At 33.1% G+C, this 24560-nt stretch overlaps 1 protein-coding gene and 1 non-coding gene across 2 annotated transcripts in view; one reads left to right on the forward strand and one right to left on the reverse strand.

Annotated features, from left to right (window-relative positions):
• The window catches only part of NCAM2 (neural cell adhesion molecule 2), a 528788-nt gene that overhangs the window by 151617 nt on the left and 352611 nt on the right, over positions 1-24560 (reverse strand). Inside the window, exons 7-8 of the mRNA XM_044913789.1 lie at positions 16047-16207; positions 13728-13873 (exon numbers count right to left, since the gene is read on the reverse strand). Coding sequence (XP_044769724.1) covers positions 13728-13873; positions 16047-16207 — 307 coding nt within the window. The remainder of the gene's footprint in view (positions 1-13727; positions 13874-16046; positions 16208-24560) is intronic.
• LOC123326951 lies at positions 12080-12183 on the forward strand. Its single transcript, XR_006541421.1, has one exon. It is a non-coding gene; the product is annotated as a U6 spliceosomal RNA (small nuclear RNA).

Raw genomic sequence — 24560 nt, forward strand, 5'->3', positions numbered from 1 at the left:
CCTAAGATGGCCAACCAAGCCAACAAGAAATTCCCAATCCTTGTCCCGGGGTTCTTCCGGGTTCTTCTCCCTGCTCTGCTTCCTGCATGCACCAATCCGAGTCCTTTTCCCAGCCCCACTTCACGCACACAGCACAAGTGTCAAGTATGTGGAAGTAGAAGTGTATAAATTGCCCCCTTTGTTTGTGTTCGGGGCTCAGACCTTTGGAGACCACTCTCCTCTGAGCACCCTGGCATTAAATAAACCTCCTATCCTCCCAGATCTCCAAGGGCTGCTTGGTTCTTCCATCGGGCGATTCAGTCCAGGTTCCGTAACAATAAGAGGAAAAAGGAGATAACAGAAATTGGAAGAGTAGCCTACCATATAGAGCCATGTAGGTAATAGAATGAATTTCCGAATGATATGAGAAACTACTGGAAACTTCTGAACAAAAGAGTGATATTATCTGGCTTGTTTCAAGTGGAGCAAACTAGCTATTTTAATGAGACTGATGGGAGGTATGGGGATGTATTGTGACCTCTTAAAAAGTTATTGCAATAATCCAGGCAAGTAATTATGATGGCTTGGACCAGAACAGTAACAGGTAGGTGTTAAGAAATGATCAAGTTTTGAATATATTTAAAATTGGGCTAAAAGGATTTGCAAAAAAAAAAAAAAAAAAAAGAATATGGGTGTAGTAATAGACAAGAATCAAACATAACACCAAGAATTTTAGTCTATATAACTGTAAGGAAAGAGTCACCATTTAATGAGGTGGGATGACTGAGGAAGAAACAAATGTGAAGATAATGTACAGAATTGTACTGGATATTTTCATTTTCAGCTATTTATTAAATATCTAAATGAAGGTATACCATTGGATATAGAAGACTAAGGTTCAGTGAAGAGGTCCATTGGTTGAGATTTAGAGTTTAATGGATCCAAGTGATAATCAAAGTCATGAGACTAGATGAATAAGTCAAGGGACTAAACAGAGAAAGGAATTCAAGAATGGGCCCCTGAAATGGGGCCCTCTATCACTGAGAGGTCAATTAGAAAGCAAAGAGTGATCAAAGGGTACTGAAAGTAGTGAGAAGTGTGGCAAAAGAAAAACCAGGAGCATACTGCAAGCCAAAGAACATGCTTTAAGCAAAAGAGATAATTTCATTGGCAGAATGAAAATGAGGAGAAGGCAGAAAAAAAAATGAGGACTGATAATTTGCCATTAAGTTTAAAAAGATGAAAGTTACTGGTAAACTTGTCAGAGAGCTTCAGTGGAGTGATATGATCAAAGTTTGTATTCAGGAAATAATTGGAGAAAGAAAATTAGAGCAAGGTTAAACAACATTTTCAAGGGATTTTGCTGTAAATAGAGAGGATGGAGAATCAGATGGTATTCGGAGGTGAGGAGATTATCTATCTATCATCTATCTATCTATCTATCTATCATCTATCTATTATCTATCTATCTATCTATCTATCTATCTATCTATCTATCTATCTATCATCTATCATCACCATCTGCCTGTCTATATGCTGTATACACATGTATATTCTCATGTATGTGTAGTGGTATATATGTATGTTACAGATATACTGCAAAATGTATATGTTATCTATAATATATACATAAAAGAAAAAATAATAGAATATTTTGAATGTTGATAGGAATGATAAATAAGGTACCAAATAAAATATTGTTGAGAATAGGGATCTGAATTACTGGACTTACATCCATCATATGTTAGAAAGGGTACTACTAGGGTCCACATAAAAACTCAAAAAAATTTCACTCATGATAACATATAGGTTCAGTTACGTATGAGTGTGGATGTAGTAGTAAGAATTTGTTAAAGTTTTATTTGATTGTTTATTTTCTTAGTAAAAGAGGAAGCAGATCATCAGCAAAAGTTTCAGGATAGAGGAAACTTGCAAATTTGAGGATGGAGGAAATGCAAAAGGTAGTTATGATAAAAGTGGCCAAGAAAATGGGCCAGGAAAATGTGGGATGAATGGTACACAACACAAAGAACACACACTGAATATGGGCCACAACTTTAAAGAGAGACCATTCAGAATGATTACAGGCTTTTCCTCCAGGTAAGCTCAGCTGTCCTAACACATCTGTGGAATAGATGTGTAGGTTAATTAAGCCATGAATGGTGCTGTGCCAGAAACATTTCATGAAGCCAAAAAAGATTGAGGAGTGCATATGAGGTCCTAATTATAATAATAGAAAATGAAATTTAGTATGGGGATTAAAAGAGGTGAGCAAGATGGGTGGTCTAGGTCAGGGGGAAAAAATGGTAGGATCCACAAATATTAGAATTGCATTGCTCTTACATATTTGATAGAGTATAAATACATTTTTCTTATAAGTAGATGCACTATTAAATATGCATCTGGCATCTGAGAATAAGAGATTTAGAAAGCTAGACAAGAACTTTCTGAGGATTACAAAGCAACTGTAATAATGCTGCTCCAAGATGTAGATCATGACAGTGCAACATTATAGCCAAGGCTGATTTACATCTAAAACATTTTTGTCCCACCCCCAACCCCCATCATAAACACAACTGTTCAGTACAGGGCAGAACAGAGTTATTATTGAAAATCTTTGTTTAATATATCATTTAAATTTATTATCTGTTAACCCCTCAGTCAAGTGCAATGAAGGCACTGCAGCAACTACGCTAAGGTAATTTTCATTAAAATGTATTCAACTTTATTCATTAACTATTGTGTAACTAACATTCTTTTATACACCTGTTTTTTGTCTCATGCTTAAAGTTGACAATGAAATACATCAGATGTATTACTTTTATGGAAGCTGTTTATTAGATGTTTGCTTACATATTTTCACAGATATGTTGTGTCTATTATATACTAACTTGAATTTATTTTTCATATATATTATTTTAAATTGTACCCAAATGCCTGCCTAGCTGTCATGCATTTATTCAAATTTGCTTCAGCTTGTTTCTTGAATTTAGTTTATATTATTCACAAAATATCAAAGTTACAAATATGAGGAAATTTATTTTTAGGTCTATTAATACTCACTGACATCTCCATATTTCCTTATAGCTGTATGATTTTATATTTTTTCAGGGGATAGTACTAGATTGCTTCATAAGAAGAAATAAGTATCAACTGAAGTCGATGTAGGATAAAGTATTTATAGGAAAATATATTTTCTGCTACGAAGCCATAGTAAAATCACTTTCAGTATATAAATAACATTTTTCCCCCAAAACAGTTCCTGTAAAATTGTGAGCTACTGTTATATCATCTTACAAACCTGATGGCAGTTTTTTCAAGTAGAAATTCTTAATAACACATTTAAAAATAATAGTTCATTAATAAATAATGTTTTTTAAAGAACAATGACATTTTTATTTTTAAGATATTTCACAGAATTTTCTCAAAAGTAGTTTTTAAAAGGATATGTTGAACTTATGACTTGACTTTTTTGATAATTGTTATTCAAACTGTGGGCTGGAAAAGAAATTTCAGGAAGCTGTAAATGATTGAAAACCCACCTCTGAGCAAGCTCAGTAGCATCCAGGAAGATTTCCAACCTGCCTAATTATATTCTACCACCTACATCAGATAGGGAATAGAAGTATCCATTTTGCCTATTGCCCAGCAGGGACTTACAATATGCTCTCAGAGCACTAGTATGAAAAAATGCATTAGGAGAACCTTAAAAATGTCATTCAAATACAAAATCCTTCAGAAAAGCCCATTATCTCTACAAAGGGGAAAAAAATGCAGGCATTAAAATCTACAGGTGCCAAGAATATGTGTTCTTTGGCATTCTTCTCTACAATCAGAAATTGACTTTTTCTTCCCAAAGATATTACCAAAGTAGTCTTAACTTTCCTTATAAGTGAGTTGTATGGAAAAGCTTTATAGAAGAAGGAGACTGCAAATACACTGCCTCACAATACTAAGCCATTAGAAAATCATAAGCTGAAAATTAGTAAATAATTTTAAAAAGAGCTTAGAATTGGAATAAAAACTGTATATTAAAATGTGTGGTTTTCTACTTAATTGATAAAAGATTTATAGAATAAGGAAATGGTAGAGGTTGATGGGGACTTATTATATAAACAACGGAACTGTACCTTTGAAAAATATGGCAATTTACCTGATATGAGAGAGCAGGTAAATGGCAAATCTAAGAATTACAATAAAGAATCAATGTTACAACTACTACATAACACTAATTCATTAGACTGTATTTTATATGAACTGAGAATACCAAAGCTAACATGGTTAGGAACCCATGGGTTATGCAAATGATTCTTTTTATGTATCTTACTCTATGGGTAGCTCTTTGAGATCCTCTAAAGCAACATCACATCAAATGAAGGGATTTCCTTCAGACACTGATGATTTTGCAAGTTACACTAGAGAAATTCAAGAGACTGGGCATTCTCTCATTTGAAATTTAATAATTTCATTATCTGTAATTCCTGATTCATGGAAAGTTTTTGCCTTTTAATAACTTCCCCTCATTTCACATAGGATTACCCACCTTAAGCAAATGGCTAGTTCAACTATATGTATGGATGTCTTTAAAATACTTGAACAAATATATCATCACTGCTCTTTCAATTATTTACTAAAACATTCTATTGATTTTGTCTATTTGTTTTTTTACATTATACTTCTCACCTTGACCTATGTTCCTGTGTTTTTGTTTTGTTTTATTGGTCTTAGAATCAGGCACTAAAAATTGCCCATAATTGCATACCAAAATGCATCTTCTAGGTTTGGTAAAAAGGTATAAATAAAATTCATCATAAAAGTGATAAAAATACAGCTGTAAAAAATTTGCCCAGAAGTACAGCTACTTAAAAGATATATAAAAGATACTTACATACTGTCCTTCATACTTAAAGATGATGCTATAAATATGCCATCATCTTTTAGTTTTTCATTTCACTAGAGCATTTATAATAAAGTACAGATATTTGAAACTCTACAGTCTCTTCTTTTTAAATCAATAATTATGGGTTTGTTGATCTCATTTTGTTAACTACTATTTAAAGAGAAAAGAAAGTTGAAAATATTATATTTTTCATTATAATACAAAGGTGCTGCTAATTTTACCATTACTTTTGTTTTTGTTTTTGTTTTTTAAATCAGAGTCTAAGCAATTTTTATCAGCCTGGAGCAAACTGAGTGGAGATATTCTGATGAGAGCAGACCTACTTTCCAACCTGCATGAATACACAGACCAGTCAGAAGGACAAGTTGAACTGGGTCTGTACTAGCACAGAAAAATATGCCAAAGCTATATCTGTAGTCTTGTAAAAGTTCACTTACATGCTCAAAATTGGTATTTTGGATGTGAAAATTGCATAATTCAAAATTGCATATTCATAAGGAAAAGACTACTGATTTTAAATATGCTTTCATTCCAACTCCCCTCCTAAGTTGTATGCATCATAAAACAGAAAACTTTTTTTTCACTGCTGCATTCTTTGTGCCTAGCATAGTTCATGCAAACATAACAGCTCTCAGTAGTATTTGCTGATAGTTGTTAAATGAATTTGGGTAAGTGATAAAGAAAACATTAGTCATATAAAATCCTATCACTTTAAAGATTATTTTACTGCTTACATTTTATGAAATTTATCTTTTCAGGAAGTCATATTTGCTTTAGAGTTAAAAAAAAGAGAAACACAAGAAAAGGTTAATGTAAATCTTCACATTTTAAATATAAAAAATCTAAGAATTTTCAGTGTAGTTTTTCATGTGATGTGAAACATCCACTCCATTACCTTCTGCCTTTCATTAAAAGGGATTATCATTTTTTAAAACAGGAAGTTTCCTTAGGTCCAAATCTGTATATGGACAATAAGGAATAATATCCTAAAACATAAAACAATAACCTAAAAATGAATGCAGTCATGTAATAATAAATATATGCTGAGATATTTAAATTGTTATAAAATTTAAAACATCATATTTTGTTCAGGTAGTTGTATGAAAGAACTGCCTATCTTTATTATTGCCAGAAATCCCTTTGACCTGGTATTTTAGTCTGCAAGAGCATTTTAAGTACTGTCCAGATCACAGTGCCTAAATACATGGAGAAAATTGTTCACCATTTCTACACTATTAAAATAGAAAGGAACATTTAAAAAACTATGACTTTTGTACATAAGTGCAAAACTAAATGTTAAACTATTCATGCTTAGTAATTTTAATCTTAAATTTCAGTTTAAATACATCTATGTGAAGTGACAAAAGTATGGACTTAAAATATGAAAGTTAATGTAGAATCAGGTTGCTCTCTTGGACACAGACACATTTTTCAAAACAAATGTAAAAGAACAGAAAATCCTATTATTTTAATCACAAAGTTTTGAACTGATCTAAACTCAGACCATGACTAGAATTTGATGTTTCACTTCAGCAAAATAAGAAGAAATTGTTTTTGAGGTTAATCACTCCGCTTTATGTATTGAGTTTATTGGCATCATTTTGAAAGGACCACTCGGTATTAAGGACTGAAGCTAAATGAGTTCCTGTTACTATGATTTGTAATCCCTTTAGCCTTTGATTAATAATGAAGTATATTTATTTACTGGAGGGAAGTGCTTGGTCCCATCAATAGGAGGACAGAGAATGGGTTTCTGTCCTAATCAGAATATGTTTGAATGTGCTCCAGTCCCCAAAATTTCATTACTACACTTTATATCATGATAATTCAAAGTATGTTCGAAAAGCAGTTATTTTAAAAGGATAGTCTGTGTACCAGTGAAGGTACACATGCTAGGTTTGTATGACTTTGAAAAACAATTTTTATTTTATAGTTTTATACTTATTTAATGATATTTAAAAGTATAACTAGTGTATATTCATACTTTTGATTCCACTGATATTTTTGGGCAGGATTAGAATAAATGAAAAACTAATTCAATTTAAAGAAAAAATTAAGTGTATAACAGGCAGCCCATGAATACAAAAGAGTTGAAGTCAAGCAGAGAAAGACAATTACCATATGGTTTCGCTCATATGTGAAATATAAAAAAAACAGCACAGAGGATCATAGGGGAAGGGAGGGAAAACTGGAAAACAGAATGGGAAGAAATTAGAGATGGAAACAAACCATGAGAGACTCTTGATTCAGGGAAACAAACTGAGGGTTGCTGGAGGGAAGGGAGATGGGGGGATGGGGTAACTGGGTGATGGGCATTAAGGAGGGCACGTGATGTGATGAGCACTGGGTGTTATATGAAACTGATGAATCAGTGAACATTACATCTGAAACTAATAATGTACTATATATTGGCTAATTGAATTTAATAAAAAAAGAAAAAGAGAAAGATGAGCTGTCAAATGACTGAAATTTGAGAAATTCTGCTTTAAGAGAGTTATAACTTATTGCTATACATTTCAAATACTTCTTATTCCATGTAGGGTGGGATTAATTTCTAGTAGAGGAAGGCCTATAATTTACTATGCAGGACAAGTATACCAGGAATAAAATAATTATAGATTCTGTATCTTAAGAGTAGATAAGTGGCACATGTGAGATGTCATCTCCCACATAATATTATAAGCACTTTATAATTATTATATAAAACATTCTATTCATATAGGCGGGTTTGCATGCTGTTGTGTTTACCATTTTATAAGAATTCTAGAAGTAAAAATCACTCCCTGTAGATCTTTTTACTTGTTTACTCTTAAAATAACAAGTAACAATATGTCTTTAAAAAATGTTTAAAAAACACCAGGTTTATCAGATGACTATGAAATCATATTTTGAAAATTTATAGACAAGGCACTTTAAGTAATCTTGCTTCATGGAGTGTGGCATCTTTTTTTTCTTCCCATTTTAATGACCTGTTTAGCCTTTCTTACAATATGAAAGAGTCTATTTAGAATCAATATTTATTGCTATGTAATGTGGGATATATACGAGGGCCCAAAAAAAGGCAAAAAATGAATCGCTTCTTAAAGAAGAAAATTTGGGGGTGGGGGAGAAGACAGACCCGAGAGAGCAGAAAGAAATCTGTGACATTTTGTGTTTCATAAGAAGAAGGACCAGCTTTTCTTTAGCATAAGAATCTATCCTCACCCAAGATAGGAAGTTTGAGCCCTCATCTATGCTTCCCTGCAGGGATGGAGATTGACATCAAACATTCAGTGAGTGAGATGAATATGCAAATGCCGATTCTGGACATTGTCAACTTCCATGAGGGATGTGATATATAGTTACAAGATCTTGAATTGATATTGCTAGAGATGATTTTCTAGTAAATTCTACATATAGTTATGTCATAGAAGCACAATCTGTAACAGCTATAACACCATTCTACTGTTGTGTTATTCATACAGGACATATGACCATGCTCACGCAATTTTTTTTTATCTGGTTCCCTTTGTGACAGCAGTCATTAACAGGGTATTAATATGATCATTTTCTCATGCATAAAATATCTGAAGACTGGATACCTCCAAGGACAAGAGAAACTAACACTTTTAAGATGTTTGATTTGCGTCTGGGATATTGTTATGTAGACTTTCATCTTCCGAAACTTTTTACAGGGACATCTTATTATCCTGATTTAGACATGCAAAAACTGGGCAGATATAAGAAGTAATATCATGAATGATGCACCAAATGACAAAATTAGGATTAAACTTTAATTTGTGTGACATTTTGCATGACTTCTCATACTAATTCATCAATACTTATAATCTTAGATATACTAACATTTATTGATTAATAAGAATGATAAGAAGGAATGATCTAAAGAAACTGGTTCAAAATAGATGACAGGTATTAATGCCAGGGACTCTGTCAAACACTGTAGAAGCATCATTTTATATAATCTGTAGATCAACTCTGTGAAAGAAGCATGGTTTTATTTTAAAAATAGAGATTTTTTTTATTATTATGTTATGTTAATCACCATACATTACATCATTAGTTTTTGATGTTAAAAATAGAGATTTTAATATAAAAATTAGATTGCTTAGTTTATAAATTACAAAGCAATTTATACATTTTAATTCATGGCTGTTTTATATTCTGCAACAATAGCTTTGGTTTTTGTCCTATACTTTATTATATATGTTTAAATATTATTCAGATTATGCGTATAGTATCTATTAAATGAAGAGGCTAGGCATTTCTGATTTTTATAAACAAATGTATCTTAAGATGACTCCAAAATCATGTGCTAATATTAAGCTGTCAGTGTAATGAATTTCTGGATAACCGTGGTAAATCAATATTTTTATAGAGAATCATAAATAATACTTAAGTTGCACTAAAGTGCCTAGAAATTTTCAATAAATGGGTAATTAAAAGTTAGTGAAAACTGTGAAATTTCTTTAACAATAAAATGATGAACAAAATGTTATTCCGAAATAACACTGAATATTAAGAAACAATTTTTAAGGCAAGTGAATATTCTTTTTCTTACATATTACACATATTTTTGAAATTTTCTGAAGTTGTAAAAATTACATATACTATTTTAAATGTAGATAAGATGCATTAAAATGGGTTAGATGAAAGAGTCGTGTGTTTAAAAGAACTCTAAGCACCATATTTTTTGTTGTCATTTCTGAAGGATGCCATATTACGCAAGGATATTTTATGGTATACTAATATTCATAGTTCAATCATTCTACAAAACTATAGATACAGAAAACATATACATGTGAGCAATTTGAGGTACCTCATGATGTCCACTTTGCTGAGCCTCCCCAAATTCCTGATCCACAAAATCATGAGCAAAACAAAATGGTTGTTTTGTTCCAGTATGTTTTGGGGTCATTTACCATGCAGTAAGAATACCAGAAGTTAAATTGTGAAATGTATATATAGTGCTTATTAAGATGTTATAAATATAAAGTTTTTTGGGCAGTGAACACTTCTCATGGACACCTAACATTTATTCCATGGGAAGGGAGCTCTGTGAACACATACCAGTTCTGGACTTTCCAACTCCTTAATTACTCTTCCCCATGAGAACCAGGCAGATGTTTGATTGGTAACTATGGGGGCATCATACTGAATATGCATTTCCTAGATGCTCTTTTTTATTTTCAGAAAGGACCTTCCTGTAGAGACCACAGGTTCTCCCTTGCACTCAGCCATGATGGTAACCTTAGCAGTGATACCTAGTTTTCCATAGTGGGGGGCTACAAGGTCTAATTCTACTCAGGACTGTGCTGGGTAGGTCTAATTCTCTAGTATGGTATAAGAACATTAACTGACCTGCAGATTTAAGCCACATGACATTTTTTTTTTTTAAAGATTTTATTTATTTATTTGAGAGAGAGAGAATGAGAGAGAGAAAGCACATGAGAGGGGGGAGGGTCAGAGGGAGAAGCAGACTCCCCGCCGAGCAGGGACCCCGATGCGGGACTCGATCCCGGGACTCCAGGATCATGGCCTGAGCCGAAGGCAGTCGCTTAACCAACTGAGCCACCCAGGCGCCCAAGCCACATGACATTTTATCCCCGTTTATTTCTTTTGTCTTATCTGGTGATTGAAAATTTAGGCAAGGAAAGGGGATCCTATTAATTGAGATCCCATCCTTTGAAAATCTACACTGATGACCATATTTGCTAAGTGCACGGTCATAGTTTTGGATGAAGTTATTAGTATGAGACACATTGCATTGATGCTGTTTCACTGTTATGACCTACACAATGAGCAGTTTCATCAAAACTTTGGTAGTGTATGCATGATGGGAAGTTTTGATTTGTTTTGTTCCGTATTTCCCAAGCCCCTATCAGGTGCCAAGTAATCTGTTAAGAGCATTTTTCTGTTGACAGGATTAGCTATTAAATTTCATGTGACTTGGGGCGCCTGGGTGGCTCAGTTGGTTAATCGACTGCCTTCGGCTCAGGTCATGATCCTGGAGTCCCTGGATCGAGTCCCGCATTGGGCTCCCTGCTCAGTGGGGGGTCTGCTTCTCCCTTTGACCCTCCCCCCTCTCATGCTCTATCTCATTCTCTCTCTCAAATAATTAAATAAAATCTTTAAAAAAAAAATTCATGTGACTTAGGGATTGTTTTCCAGAGTATGGCCTGAAGTCAAACCATATACCAACCTTATGAGTTTATTAAATATGTCCTTCTAGGTCCTGTGTTAAACATACTAAGTCAACCTCGGGGAGTGGGATTCTAGAAAGCGCATTTTAACAGGATCTCCAAGTGATTCTTGTGGAAAATACAATCTTATACTTTCCGTGACAAGAGAGATATGATCTAAAAATACTCTGTGATAGTGTTTAATCAAACCTTAGGTACCAGACTTTATGGAGCCAATAACAACTAGAATTTATTCAGAATAACAGAAACAAGATAAACTATGCTTTGAAAATTGTGTAATATGACAGTGATATAATAAAAAAAAGTTTATTGAATATTTACAAAATGTAAAGAGTTTGGTATACTCCTCAGATTTCTTATACTTTTAAGGGAAGAAAATATTATTATTCACATTTTAAAGATGAAGAAACTCATATTAATAAGACTTCAGATAATATTGTCAAATGGCAGAGCTGAGATTTAAACTAGATATGCCTTACTTCAAAGTTCAGGTCAACCATTCAGTTTTTGAATTTTGGCTGTTGAAAACACTAGTAATGTTAGGAGAAAGGAAGCTTACCATGCAGAAAATAAGATATGAATCTTAAAATGATTTTGGAGAAATGTCATGATAGAAAGTGAATAACCTTAATTTCTTTATCAACTGGATAAAAGTTACATTTGGAAAAACAAAAGCATATATGGGTTTCTATGATAGTTTTGTAGCAAATAAACCAAATAAAAAAGAAAAGATGAGTATTTTAACAGAGAAAGTTCTATTCAAACAAAGCTAGTTAGTTATTCTTCAGAACTACTAGAGAAGAAATTTCTGCATATGGCTTTGAGTGGTCTGGGGTTTACAGTGTATAAAAAAATACCACAGCCTTCTGGTTATTTGATAACTTTTCATGATAAAATAACTGAATATAATGTATCTCTCATCGTTGGTATACACATTAGGAAACATCTATTAAATGAGAGTAAACACATCTTTAAGATGAGAACTTTTAGATGCTGGCTGGCTCACTTCAGCAGCACATATACTAAAATTGGAATGATACAGAGAAGATTAGAATGGACCTGTGTAAGGATGACATGCAAATTCGTGAAGCATTCCATATATTTAAATAACTTTACATCAAACCATTGATCAATAAACAGCTACTAATGAAAAAAAAAGGATGAGAACTTTTAGGAATTTTACAGTGGACAAGAATATAATGAAAGCATGAGTTAGGAATATGAAAGTATAATTAATAAGGGCTTATAGACATGAAAATCACTATTCTTGACAGATCTTGTCTATGGAAATGTACTAAATTGACAGAAAAACAATTACAGTTTTATATATCTAATTTTTTATTTAAAATAATTTTATGAAAATATAACTACTTTCAGATTTGACAACTGTGCCTTAATAATATTTGTGATTTTCTGTTAAGAAAATGTTAAAGCAAAGTTTGTATGGTTTCTCTGGGTTGTCAGAAGATATTTTATGAATCTGATTTTCAATTTGTACATATAAAATAAATACATCAAAATAGTATAACTATTACCAAAAGAGATATACTCTCTTAAAAATGTCATCATGAGGAGGAAATGAGGCAAAGAAATGTGATATATAGATATATATATATATGAATACATATCATATACATCTTATATATATATGATACATACATATATACATATCATATATGTGAATACAATTCTTGCAAAGAATAAATAGTAAATAGGCAAGGAGATGGCTGTTTTGTCAATCTACGGAGTTAGCATATTGTTCAAAACTACATGATGAGTTGGAGGGATAGAAAATACCTGTCAGATAAATAGGTTTCAAATTTTTCTGCTATCAGTGTTGGTAAGTCAAAGGTACTTATATTGCAGAAATCACTCTTTCATAGAACTTGGTTTAAATTAATGAAAGATTTAAAGGGGTTTTCTCTAATATTAAGAAAAGAGATCTGTAAGCTTAATCTTACCCTCTTTAACACATGTGAAATGTCAATTCATCATATCACTAATTCACTCTTTTCCTTTCTGTTTCACTTTTGTCCATACATGGGAGTTTTATACAAATAATTATGAAAAGTAACAATAATGAAAATTTATTAATTTGTTAGTAATTTGAACGCATTCTGGTGACAGGTCGCCAATTTACATGGGAATGACAATTGCCAAAATGCTGTATTTTGGTGTGCTTCTGCTTATTTCTCTTTATTATATTCTAAATTACATGAAAGCAAAAACCTAACCTACCACTGCACAAAGACAATTCTAAAGCGTAAAGAGTTAATGGTGACAGCAGACTCTGGTGAACTGGAATGACTTTCATTTTCACAGCAAGGGGTGGGGGGGGGCTAAAATTACAATAACAAAATTTATAGACTCAATGTATGCCGAAAGTCCATGTAAGCGAATTTAAGAACACCAACAACCTAAGATTGTGTGGCTTAATGAAGAACATCTTTAAATATCACACTTTCGCTTTTTTCTCCTCCACTTATTTTTAGGCTGACTGTGGTAGAGTTACCTTTTTAAAATTTAAGCCATTTCTTGCATTCCTACAAATTACTTGGTAAACTGGAGTCCAGTGTGAAAGTAAATAATATGCAAAACTCTGAGAATACAATGGTATTGAAAATCACTATATATTGAGTTCCTATTACCTTATCGCCTTTGGAAAATGTGATGCCATCTAGTGCTCTTTTCCAAGTGATTTCTGGAAGAGGCTCCCCTTCTGCTTCACATATAAGTGTGACTTGACCATCCTCATACGTAGTCTCATTTTTGAGCTGTATTATGTGAGGCTGTACTGTAAAGAATATATACATTACTCAATCTGTATGGGAGGAAAATATTACCATTCAGACTCAAAAGCCATAGTGGGCATTTAAGTCCACATTAGTGGAGTATAGAATTATTATATTATAATATAATATATATTATAACTTTGTAGCAGTTACAGCAGCATGCTTTGCTTTAAAGTTGTGCCAAGAGACTCACAAAGGACAGGAGAAAAAGCTTTAGAAAATAATTCTCATCAATTATCATACAGATAATATGAAGTGGCTTACAAGCCAACATACAAATTATAATTCCTTTTGAAATTTTGTAATTTAAAAGACTTATTTTTTCCTCTTAAAGCTACAAAATTAAAATTTCCTCTTTTAAAGCCACATGGTACCTGTTAATGAGTGTGTGTGTGTTTATGTGTGACATCTGCTTATTTAGTGATTATCTCGTAAGCTTTAAAAATAATTTCACCCAAGAAGAAAATGATTGTCTCTTGAATATGTAGTTAAGTATAATTATGTGCAATATTTAAAATATTTATGAAGTAAATATATATATACATTAGTTCTTATATTATCCCAATCAACTTATTTTTACTTCAATTTATTTTAACAATATTTTAGGCATGGTAGCTAATCATTTCTTTATAATTATGAATTCAGTAATGACAAAATACATTATTTCTACTTATTTAAATTATCTTTATATTAAAAATTATGTCCATCCACAAAATTACATGATACCACAGAACTATATGATTGTAAAGTCTGTATTATCTGCATTTCTTTAATTTTTACATGATAGAACTTAAAAGGGATAAAAGCCAGCATTTGGTGTTTTAGAAAAGTAACAGTTTATTTAATCTTTAAATGCAATTAATCATGGAATATAAATAAGTTGTTTTTAATCTTAGAAAACTAGGTTCCTAATACTGGAAATATGGCATGTATAATTTTTAACAACTCAGTGTTTACTCCATTGACTTTAATGGATTTAGTTGGATTTCTACTATATATATTTGATTTTGTTTCTAACACAATGCAAATTTGTTTAGTGTTACTATAAAAAAGTGATTACAACAGTGAGGTACCATATCATGAAGTATTTTCCATTTGAAAAGATAAAAATATTAGAATCTTTCTTTTATCTCTTTGCTTTCACTCACTGTCATCCTATTTAAAAAACAACAACAACAACAACAGACTGTATAGTATTTCATTACAGCTCTCTGATGTAAATTGAGAATATCTACCCTTTGGGATTATCTCAGAAACTATCATTTTTAATTAATTTATTTATTTTTATACTGAGTCATACTTATTTAGTGTAGGTTCTAAAGAGAACAATCTTGTTAAGTGGGGAATACTGCTAGAATGAGTTAAGGGTTTCTATAATTTCTAACAGTTTTAAGTTTATTTACTCTTTCCTCTACATGAATTGTGGTCCTTCTTATTCTCACAGAATTATCTTCCTTTCTTCCCACCTCCCCTCTTTGCTGTGAAAGCATTTTGATAACAGTGTTTATTAAATGCTATCAATGCATACAATTTCGTGTTATGCTTCTTAAAGACAATGATATATTCCAAATACACTAGTAAAATTGCTTTTCTTCTTACAAACATAATGGAAGCTAAATCAATTTAAAACAAAAACAAAAAAAACACCTTACTAGTTCTTCACTTTCTGTAAGTTCCCCAAAGAAGGCAATATGGCTCTTGGTAAATATGGAAGATAATAATATTATATTTCCTTTTAATAGAATGAAAGGGAGTATTTTCTTGTAGTTACAGGTCAATATTTCCTAATTATAGCTTTATAGGTGTGTTGTTTTGAAGTGTATTAAAAGTACAACTAATCTCAACATGTGTCATTCAAAGATTTATGAAGACCAACCCATATATATGTAAATATAAATTATCTGTAAGTTATAACAGATTCCCAGTATGTGTAATTTAAAGGAATTTTCTTCCATCTTCTGTTATCAGTCAGCCAATATTTTATAAGAATATACATGTATCATTTCATGTAATTCTTAAAATAATTCTATCTGGTAGCTGCAATGCTAAAATATATTTCAGATGAGCAAACAGATTTAATTTTAGAAAGTTAGTGACATATAAGTGACAGAGTAGAATTTGACTCAGACCTCCCTCTAGACATCATAATTTTAACCACTATGCTATAATACTTACCAAAGACCTGGAGAAATGCCTGCTTTTCATCTTCTCCTGCTTTATTTGTGGCCCTGCAGATATAAGGACCCCCATCACTATTAATTATGTTCCTGACAGTGAGTTCTGTATTGCGTCCTTTCAATATGTACTTCTCATTTTCTTCAATGAACTTGCCATTCCTAAAGAAGAAAACAGAGGTTGATCTTCATAAATCTGACTTCATAACTCAGGAGGAGATTGTACTCAATTTTTTGATCAGTAGTTGTCAATCATTAACATGGCTTTGGATAGACAAAGCTATATTCTAATCACAAGTATACTTTTAGTAGCTCAGTATAACTCAATTTTATTAGATATTAAAATTATACTTGAAAATTGCTTGAATTTAGAGACAAGAATAACATTTGAGTTGTTGAAATCTTAACACTGATCTTAGGCAAAGAAAAGCACATTGGTTCAATTTTTACTTTGATTATTAGCAAAAAAAAATTTTGTTTTGCTGATTTTAATTCCATATACACTTTTTATGTTGGTGAGTCAACACATATTTATTTACTAGGTCCCTAGGACACATTTAAGAGAATTTCTATGAAAACATCCTTTAAAGAAGTTTCAAAGTAAACGTAATTTAAACATGTTACCAATTTATATTGCAAATAAGTACTACCAATAGGAGGGTAACATGAAACAATTATGTGCAAATGCAGTTAGAGAAATAATGCTGAATATGATGATTTAATTCATTAATGAGAAGAAACCACTTTTCTTAGATATGTTCCCTCTTGGACATAAATAATTTGCAATATTTTCTAAGTTCTTTCTGAGTTGAAATAGTCTTCACTCTCCTCCAGTTCTAGTTTTTGTTATCTATAAAAACGATGTCTTTCAAACTTTTTCTATAATAACTTACAGTAAGAAAGGCCTTAAATATATTTAAATCTTAAATAATTTCTACAATTCCCCTTAACATGTGTGAAACCTTCTTATACTGTATATTGCCTTCCATTCTTGTTTATTCCCCTCATTTCCTCTTTCTCCTTCTCTTTTTCTTTCTCCTTTAGCTTTCCTTCTATATTTTCTTATAATGGTATTTTGAAGGATTGAATTGATTGTAAGGCCCACTAATGTAAAACCTTTAGGATCTGTCCTTAGGGGATGGGATATCTATTTGTCCATACAAGTTTAAATTAAAAAAAAAAAATCTCTGAAAGGATTAGAACAAATATTTCCTAGAATGAATGAGAACATTTCTTCAATACACTAAATGATCTTTCCAATGAATTCTGGTTTCACTTTCCAGAAAGCATCGGCACATATCCTAATATAATACTTAATCCTTCTATGACTCATTAACATCTGTTTTTCCGGTTTCTATCAACATCTTTAAAGATATCATGAAATGTGCAAAAATTACATAAGAGTGGGGTGCAGAAACAGTTTGTACAATACTAATACTATATATATATGTATATATATATTGCTCTGTATTTTTAATGTTCTTTTCATATTTTTATTAATCTAAAATTTGTAACAACTAAAAATGATGTTTCAGCAATTTTGTCTAGAATATAATGTACAGATAGAACCTTCACAGCAATTAGTGACACAATATATTTCTTACTCTAGTCAATAGAAAGTATTAATTTGTAGAACAACAACAACAACAATAATAATACCCTAGAAGTTTAAGCAATTTATAGCTTATAAAACTCTTTCCTTATATATTCTACCTGGTTCAAAACTCACAATTAGCTCATATGTCCATTTTCCTTCCTACCCTCATTCACAGGTTACGGACCTAAAATTGCAAGTATGATTTTCCCACCCCTGAAATCATAGATGAAGAAACCTAGATTTACACAGTAATATAAGCAGCAGATTAACTAAATTCTAGTGTTCTTTCTAATAAAGACAGTTATTTCCCTACCTCATTTGGAATATTGTGCTAAATGTTTGAAGTACAACAAATGAGTGAGACATGGCTACCTATCATGAAGAATTCATAATATGATTGGCAGTAACAGCAGTAACAGAGGATATGGTAGATTCCATTAATGAATTTATTCATAAGTTTTTGTATGTTGGGTAGGTGCAAAGAAGGATCTACCATAGTAGGAGAGAAGAAAAAAGAACATGGGTAAAATACCCTGGAAATTTTCATGGGAAAAAGCATTTATGATTCGGGCTCTGAAGTACATGGTTAGACATTGAAGAGATTTAGAGGAAATCAATAGGTAAAGACTATGTTCCCTTCAAGAGCTCAATTTAAAAATATCAGCAAGGCATATAACCAAAGTAATAGTTCTTTAAAACCTCTCTCCTAATAAACTTATGATATAGAATATACTTGTTTTTACACACAGTCCACTTCTGAGGAATGCCATGTCTGAAAAAGACTCCCAAAGAATTCTGACAGAATTCTGTAAGCCTATACTTACTCTCTAACTACCCCTTTTCTAAGCATAAGAAAGTAAGGATTAGAATCAGGGAATTAGTGGAAATGATAAAGAAGGGAGGATAATTCCACTTTTAACCATAATGGAGTAAAAGGGACCATATCTACCCTCCAACTGTAAACAGCAACCAACAATGGGCACAGATTAAATAACAGTTTTCAAACTGTTTCAAACTAATCAACAAGTAGCTCATGACAGTGACCTCTGAAGATCACCATAGTTACTTGAAGAGAGTTTCCAAGCTGTAGCTCCATAGAGGGAGAACCCAAACTCAGCCAGGCAGAGTTCTCAGTTGGAGGAGGTTAAAGTAACTAGAATTTGTGGATCAGAGAATATAAGAAAAGACAGCTGCACAAGAAAGAGGGTAGAGATCTGCAGTGCATTCCCAACCAATCTTTAACTAAGGACTGATTTAGTGACTGCATGCCAGTAAGGCTTTTCCAGCATAGGAAAAGAACCATTGGAAAAGATAAAGCACAACAATCCCAGAACCAGGAATAATTTGCCTCTCAACCATCCAGAGTATAAAGACTTCTTAAAACGCAGGAGATTTAGTCACCTCTTCAGAAGAATATTGCTTCAGTAATGGAACTAAATTAACATGAGGCTGAAGGTTGCTCTGGATCCACTAAAAAAGCCTAAAAGCAATCGTTATGTTAAGAAAAAAGAAGAAGAAGAAGAAGAAGAAGAAGAAGAAGAAGAAGATGATAGCAGGAGGGGATGAATGAAGGGGGGGAAATCAGAGGGGGAGACGAACCATGAGAGACGATGGACTCTGAAAAACAAACTGAGGGTTCTAGAGGGGAGGGGGGTGAGAGGATGGGTTAGCCTGATGATGGGTATTAAAGAGGGCACGTTCTGCATGGAGCATTGGGTGTTATGCACAAACAATGAATCATGGAACTACATCAAAAACTAATGATGTAATGTATGGTGATTAACATAACAATATTTTTTTTTTAAAAAGCAATCATTAGATGATCAAACTTTTCCAAAGTTACTTACTATATCTAAAAATAGAGTAAGGGAATACAAGAATATCCAGTATTCCAAAACATAAAATCATTAATACCTGGCACTCAATCAAAAATTACCAGGATAGTATATAAGTGGGGAAATATGATACATAATAAGGAGAAGATTCAATCAATTAAAAAGATACAGAAATGACACCAATGATAGAATTAGGAGAAAAGACTGTTAAAATAAATATTAGAATATATTCTATATGTTCAAGGAAGTAAAATATAAGCATTGTAAGAGGAATGGAAGAAAAGAGAAAGTCCTCTATCATAGTATGCACAGTAAATATTGAGTAAATGAATGGGTGGTTCAAGATGATGTTGTAGAAAGATCCTGAACTCAACATCTCCCATGGACACACCAAATCTTCAGCTACACAAAGATCAATTCCCCTTGAAATATACCTGAAAACTAGCTTAAGAGCTTCTCCACAACAAAAGATAAAAGGGCTACACTGAGACAGTAAGAGAGGCAGAGACATAATCTTGCTAAAATCCCTACCCTCAACATGGCAAATCACTGTTTAGGGGGACCTCACAGTTTCTCCCTGAGAAGTGAGGGGCTTATACCCCATATCAGGCACCCTAACCCTTGGGGTTTACACTGGAGAGATGAACACCCAAAATATCTGACTCTGCAAAGCAAAAGGGCTTATACTCTGGACATCCAATAGGCTGTGATAAATGGAAAGGCTGCTTTTAAAGGTCTTACAGACTTACCCCAGGAATCTCCAAAAAAAACGTAGTTTGGAAAACACCGTTCTATATGCAATGGACATTCATTAGCATGCACTGGAGACACAGGGGTCTGGTAGGATTTTCTCAAGGGGAGAAGATGCCGGCAAGCACCATTTTTGCATTCTCATTCAACCTTGCTAGTATTGTAGGGATTGCCCCACATAGCCCCGCTGCAGCTGCTCTCCCATAGCCCTGCTGCAGCTGCCTGGCTTGCCCTACCCACATGCTCTGGTGGCCCTACTACTGCCAGGGAGCTCACTCCTGTCCTGGGTCCCCTCTGTACTCCCCCATAGCCTCTCTGAAGCCAGCAGGCTCACCCTGCCCACATGTTGTATCTCCCTGGGTCCCACTGCAGCAAGTGGCTCATTCCACCCTTGTGCTCTCCCCTATTAAGAATAAATCAGACTACATAGGTAAGCACAAAGTTCAAGATACAACAAAGAACTAGGGCAAGGTTGAACAAAAAGTTTCATCGCCTACACAAGGCCACTCTTTCTAGAATGGGAGAGATAGCTATTCCACCTAATACACAGAAACAAAAATATAGAGAAAAACAAAATGAGAAAACAAGAATACATTCCAAATAAAAAGAACAACAGAAAAATAGAAAAGAAAAAAAAATCCTTGTTGAAATGGAGATAAGTAATTTACCTGACAGAGTTCAATAAATCATAAAGATGCTCACTGAATTGGGAGAAGAATGGAAGAACACAGTGAAAACGTCAAACAAAGAGACAGAAAATATATGAAAGTATCAAACAGAAGTCATGGAACTGAAGAATACAATAACTGACCTGAAAAAAATACACTAAAGAATTTCAACCACAGTTTGGATGAAGCAGAAGAACAGATCAGCAACCTGGAAGACAGGGCAATGGAACTTATCCAAAAGGAACAGCAACAACAATAACAACAAAAACAAAAAGAATTTTAAAAAGTGAAGATAGCTCATGGGATCTATGGAACAACATCAAGTGGAGTAATATTCACATTATAGGGTCCCAAAAGGAGAAGAGAAGGAGAAAGAGACAGAAAACTTATTTGAAGAAATAATGGCTGACAACTTAACCAACCTAAGGAAGGAAATAGACATACAGGTCCAGGAAGCACAGAGAATTCCAAAATAGATGAATCCAAAGAGCTCTACATCATAACACATTATAATTAAAATGTCAAAATTTAAAGAAAAAGAAAATCTTAAAGGCAGCTAGAGAACAACTTGGTACATATGAAGAAACCTCATAAGGCTATTAGCTGATTCTTCACCATAAACTCTGCAAGCCACAAGAGAATGGCATGATATATTCAAAGTGCTAAAAGGAAAACTTCCAAACAAGAATATTCTACCCAGCAAGGCTATCATTCAGAATAAAGGAGAGACACACTTTTCCAGATAAGCAAAAGCTAATGGATTTCACACCAGTAGACCAGCCTTGCAAGAAATGTTAAAGGTACCTCCTCAAGCTAAAAATAAGAGGTTCTAGGGCGCCTGGGTGGCTCAGTTGGTTGAGCGACTGCCTTCGGCTCAGGTCATGATCCTGGAGTCCCGGGATCGAGTCCCACATCGGGCTCCCTGCTCAGCAGGGAGTCTGCTTCTCCCTCTGACCCTCCCCCCTCTCATGTGCTCTCTCTCTCTCTCTCATTCTCTCTCTCAAATAAATAAAAAAAATCTTTAAAAAAAAAAAAGAAGAGGTTCTAGCTAATAACAAGAAAACGTATGAAAGTAAAAATCTGATTGGAAAAGGCAAATATATTAAAGATCGTGGATTAACACTTAAAAACTTACAATGAAATTTAAAAGACAAAGGTAGTAAACCCAACTGTAACTACAATAATTTGTCAAGGTATACACAAAATAAAAAGATGTAACGTATGACATCAGAAACATAAAACCTGGGGTGGGGGAGAAAAAATCTAGATTCCTTAATGTGTTTTCAAAACTTACGTTGCTCTCAACTTAAACTGCTATATATGCAGTCTGTTATATGCTGCCTCACAAAGCAAAAACCTGTATAGTAGATACACAAAAGATAATGGGAGAGGAATCTAAACACAACACTAAAAAAAGGTATCAAACCACAAGGGAAGACAAAAAGAGAAGAAAGGAACAAAGAGGAACTATAAACCATCCAGAAAACAATGAACAGAATGGCACTAAGTACCTAGCTATCAATAATTACTTTAAATGCAAATAGGCTAAATTCTCCAATCAAAAGACATACAGTGGCTGAATGGATAAAACAAGACCTATTGATATGTTGTCTATAAGAGACCCACTTCAGATCTAAGGGCACACAGAGATTTAAAGTGAAGGGACAGAAAAAGCTATTCCATGCAAATGAAAATGAAAACAAAGCTAGCATAGCTATACTTCTATCAGACAAAATAATGACTTTAAAAGAAAAATACTATACAAAAAAACAAGGAAGGGCATTATGTAATGATAAAAGGGTCATTCGAAAAAGAGGATATAACATTTGTATATAATTATGCACCCCAAATAGGACCACCGAAATATATATAGCAAGTATTAACAGACCTGAAGGTATAAATTGACAGCAATACAATAGTAGTAGAGGATTTTAATACCTCATTCATACCAATAGATCTATCATCCAGACAGAAAATCAATAAGGAAACATTGGCCTTACACAACACATTAGACCAGATGGACATAATAGATATATATACAGAACAGTCCATCGAAAAGCAGCAGAATACACATTCTTCTCAAGTGTACATAGAATATTCTCCAGGATAAATGGCATTAGGCCACAAACAAGTCTCAATACATTTAAGAAGACTGAAATCATACCAAGCATCTTTTCTGACCATAATGATATGAAACTAGAAATCAATTACAAGAAGAAAACTGGAAAAATCCCATAGAAAAAAAAGGAGATCCTGCCTTTTGTGACAACACAAATGAACCTTAGAAGTATTATGCTAAGTGATATAAGTCAGACAGAGAAAGATAAATACCATATGATTTTACTTACACATGGAACCTAAAAAACAAAAGAAATGAACAAACACAACAATCTCATGGATACAGAGAATGGACTGGTGGATGTCAAAGGGGAAGGCAGTTAGGGGGTGGGTGAAATCGGTGAAGGGAAAACATCATATGGTGACAGAGGGTAACCAGACTTATTGTGGTGATCACTTTGTAATGTATACAAAAATCAAATTATTATGATGTATACATGAAACTAATAATGCTATATACCAATTTTACCTCAAAAATAAAGTACTCCATCAAACTTAAAGAGAGAAAAAATAGAATGATGAAAAAAACTCTGGTAGATTTGAAGGCAGATTAAACATTGCAAAAGAAAAAAATCAATGAGGGCGCCTGGGTGGCTCAGTTGGTTAAGCGACTGCCTTTGGCTCAGGTCATGATCCTGGAATCCCGGGATCAAGTCCCACATCGGGCTCCCTGCTCGGCGGGGAGTCTGCTTCTCCCTCTGACCCTCCTCCCTCTCATGCTCTCTGTCTCTCATTCTCTCTCTCTCAAATAAATAAATAAAATCTTAAAAAAAAAAAAAAGAAAAAATCAATGAACTTGAAAATATATCAATATAATTTGTGAATTTAAAGACATGAAAAATTGAAAACAGAGATAAAAGGACTCAAAGTTCTATCAGGTATCATTTTATTCCTAAACAAAGTTCTTTAATAATTTTTATAATACTGATCTGATGCTGATAAATGTTTGTATGTGTAACAGAGCTTCAAAAGACATAGAACAAAACAGAGAGAACTGAGCAAAGAAATAGACAATAGTTGTCAAATCAGTAAGGGTATAGAAGATGTTAATACGAATCAACTTGCTGACCTATTTGATATTTAGAGACTACTCCATACAATGAATATATATATATATGTTTATATATAAATGTTCTATAAAATATAGATCATAAAATGAGACCCAATAAATTTAAATAAATTGATATCATACAAGGTATGTTTTCGACAATTAAGGAATTTGGTTAGGAACTAGTAGCAGAAATACATATGAAATATACCCAAATATTTGGAAACAAATCAGCAACTTTCTAAATAACCAATGTCAAAAATAACATTACAAGAACTGATTTGAAGGGACACATGTACCCTGATGTTTATAGCAGCACTATCAACAATAACCAAATTATGGAAAGAGCCCAAATGTCCATCGACTGATGAATGGATAAAGAAATTGGTGTGTGTGTGTGTGTGTGTGTGTGTAATGGAATATTACTCAGCATCAAAAACAATGAAACCTTGCCTTTTTCAATGATGTGGACAGAGTTAGAGTGTATTGTGCTAAGTGA

The sequence above is a fragment of the Neomonachus schauinslandi genome, chromosome 1, assembly GCF_002201575.2.
Source record: "Neomonachus schauinslandi chromosome 1, ASM220157v2, whole genome shotgun sequence".
NCBI lineage: Eukaryota > Metazoa > Chordata > Mammalia > Carnivora > Phocidae > Neomonachus > Neomonachus schauinslandi.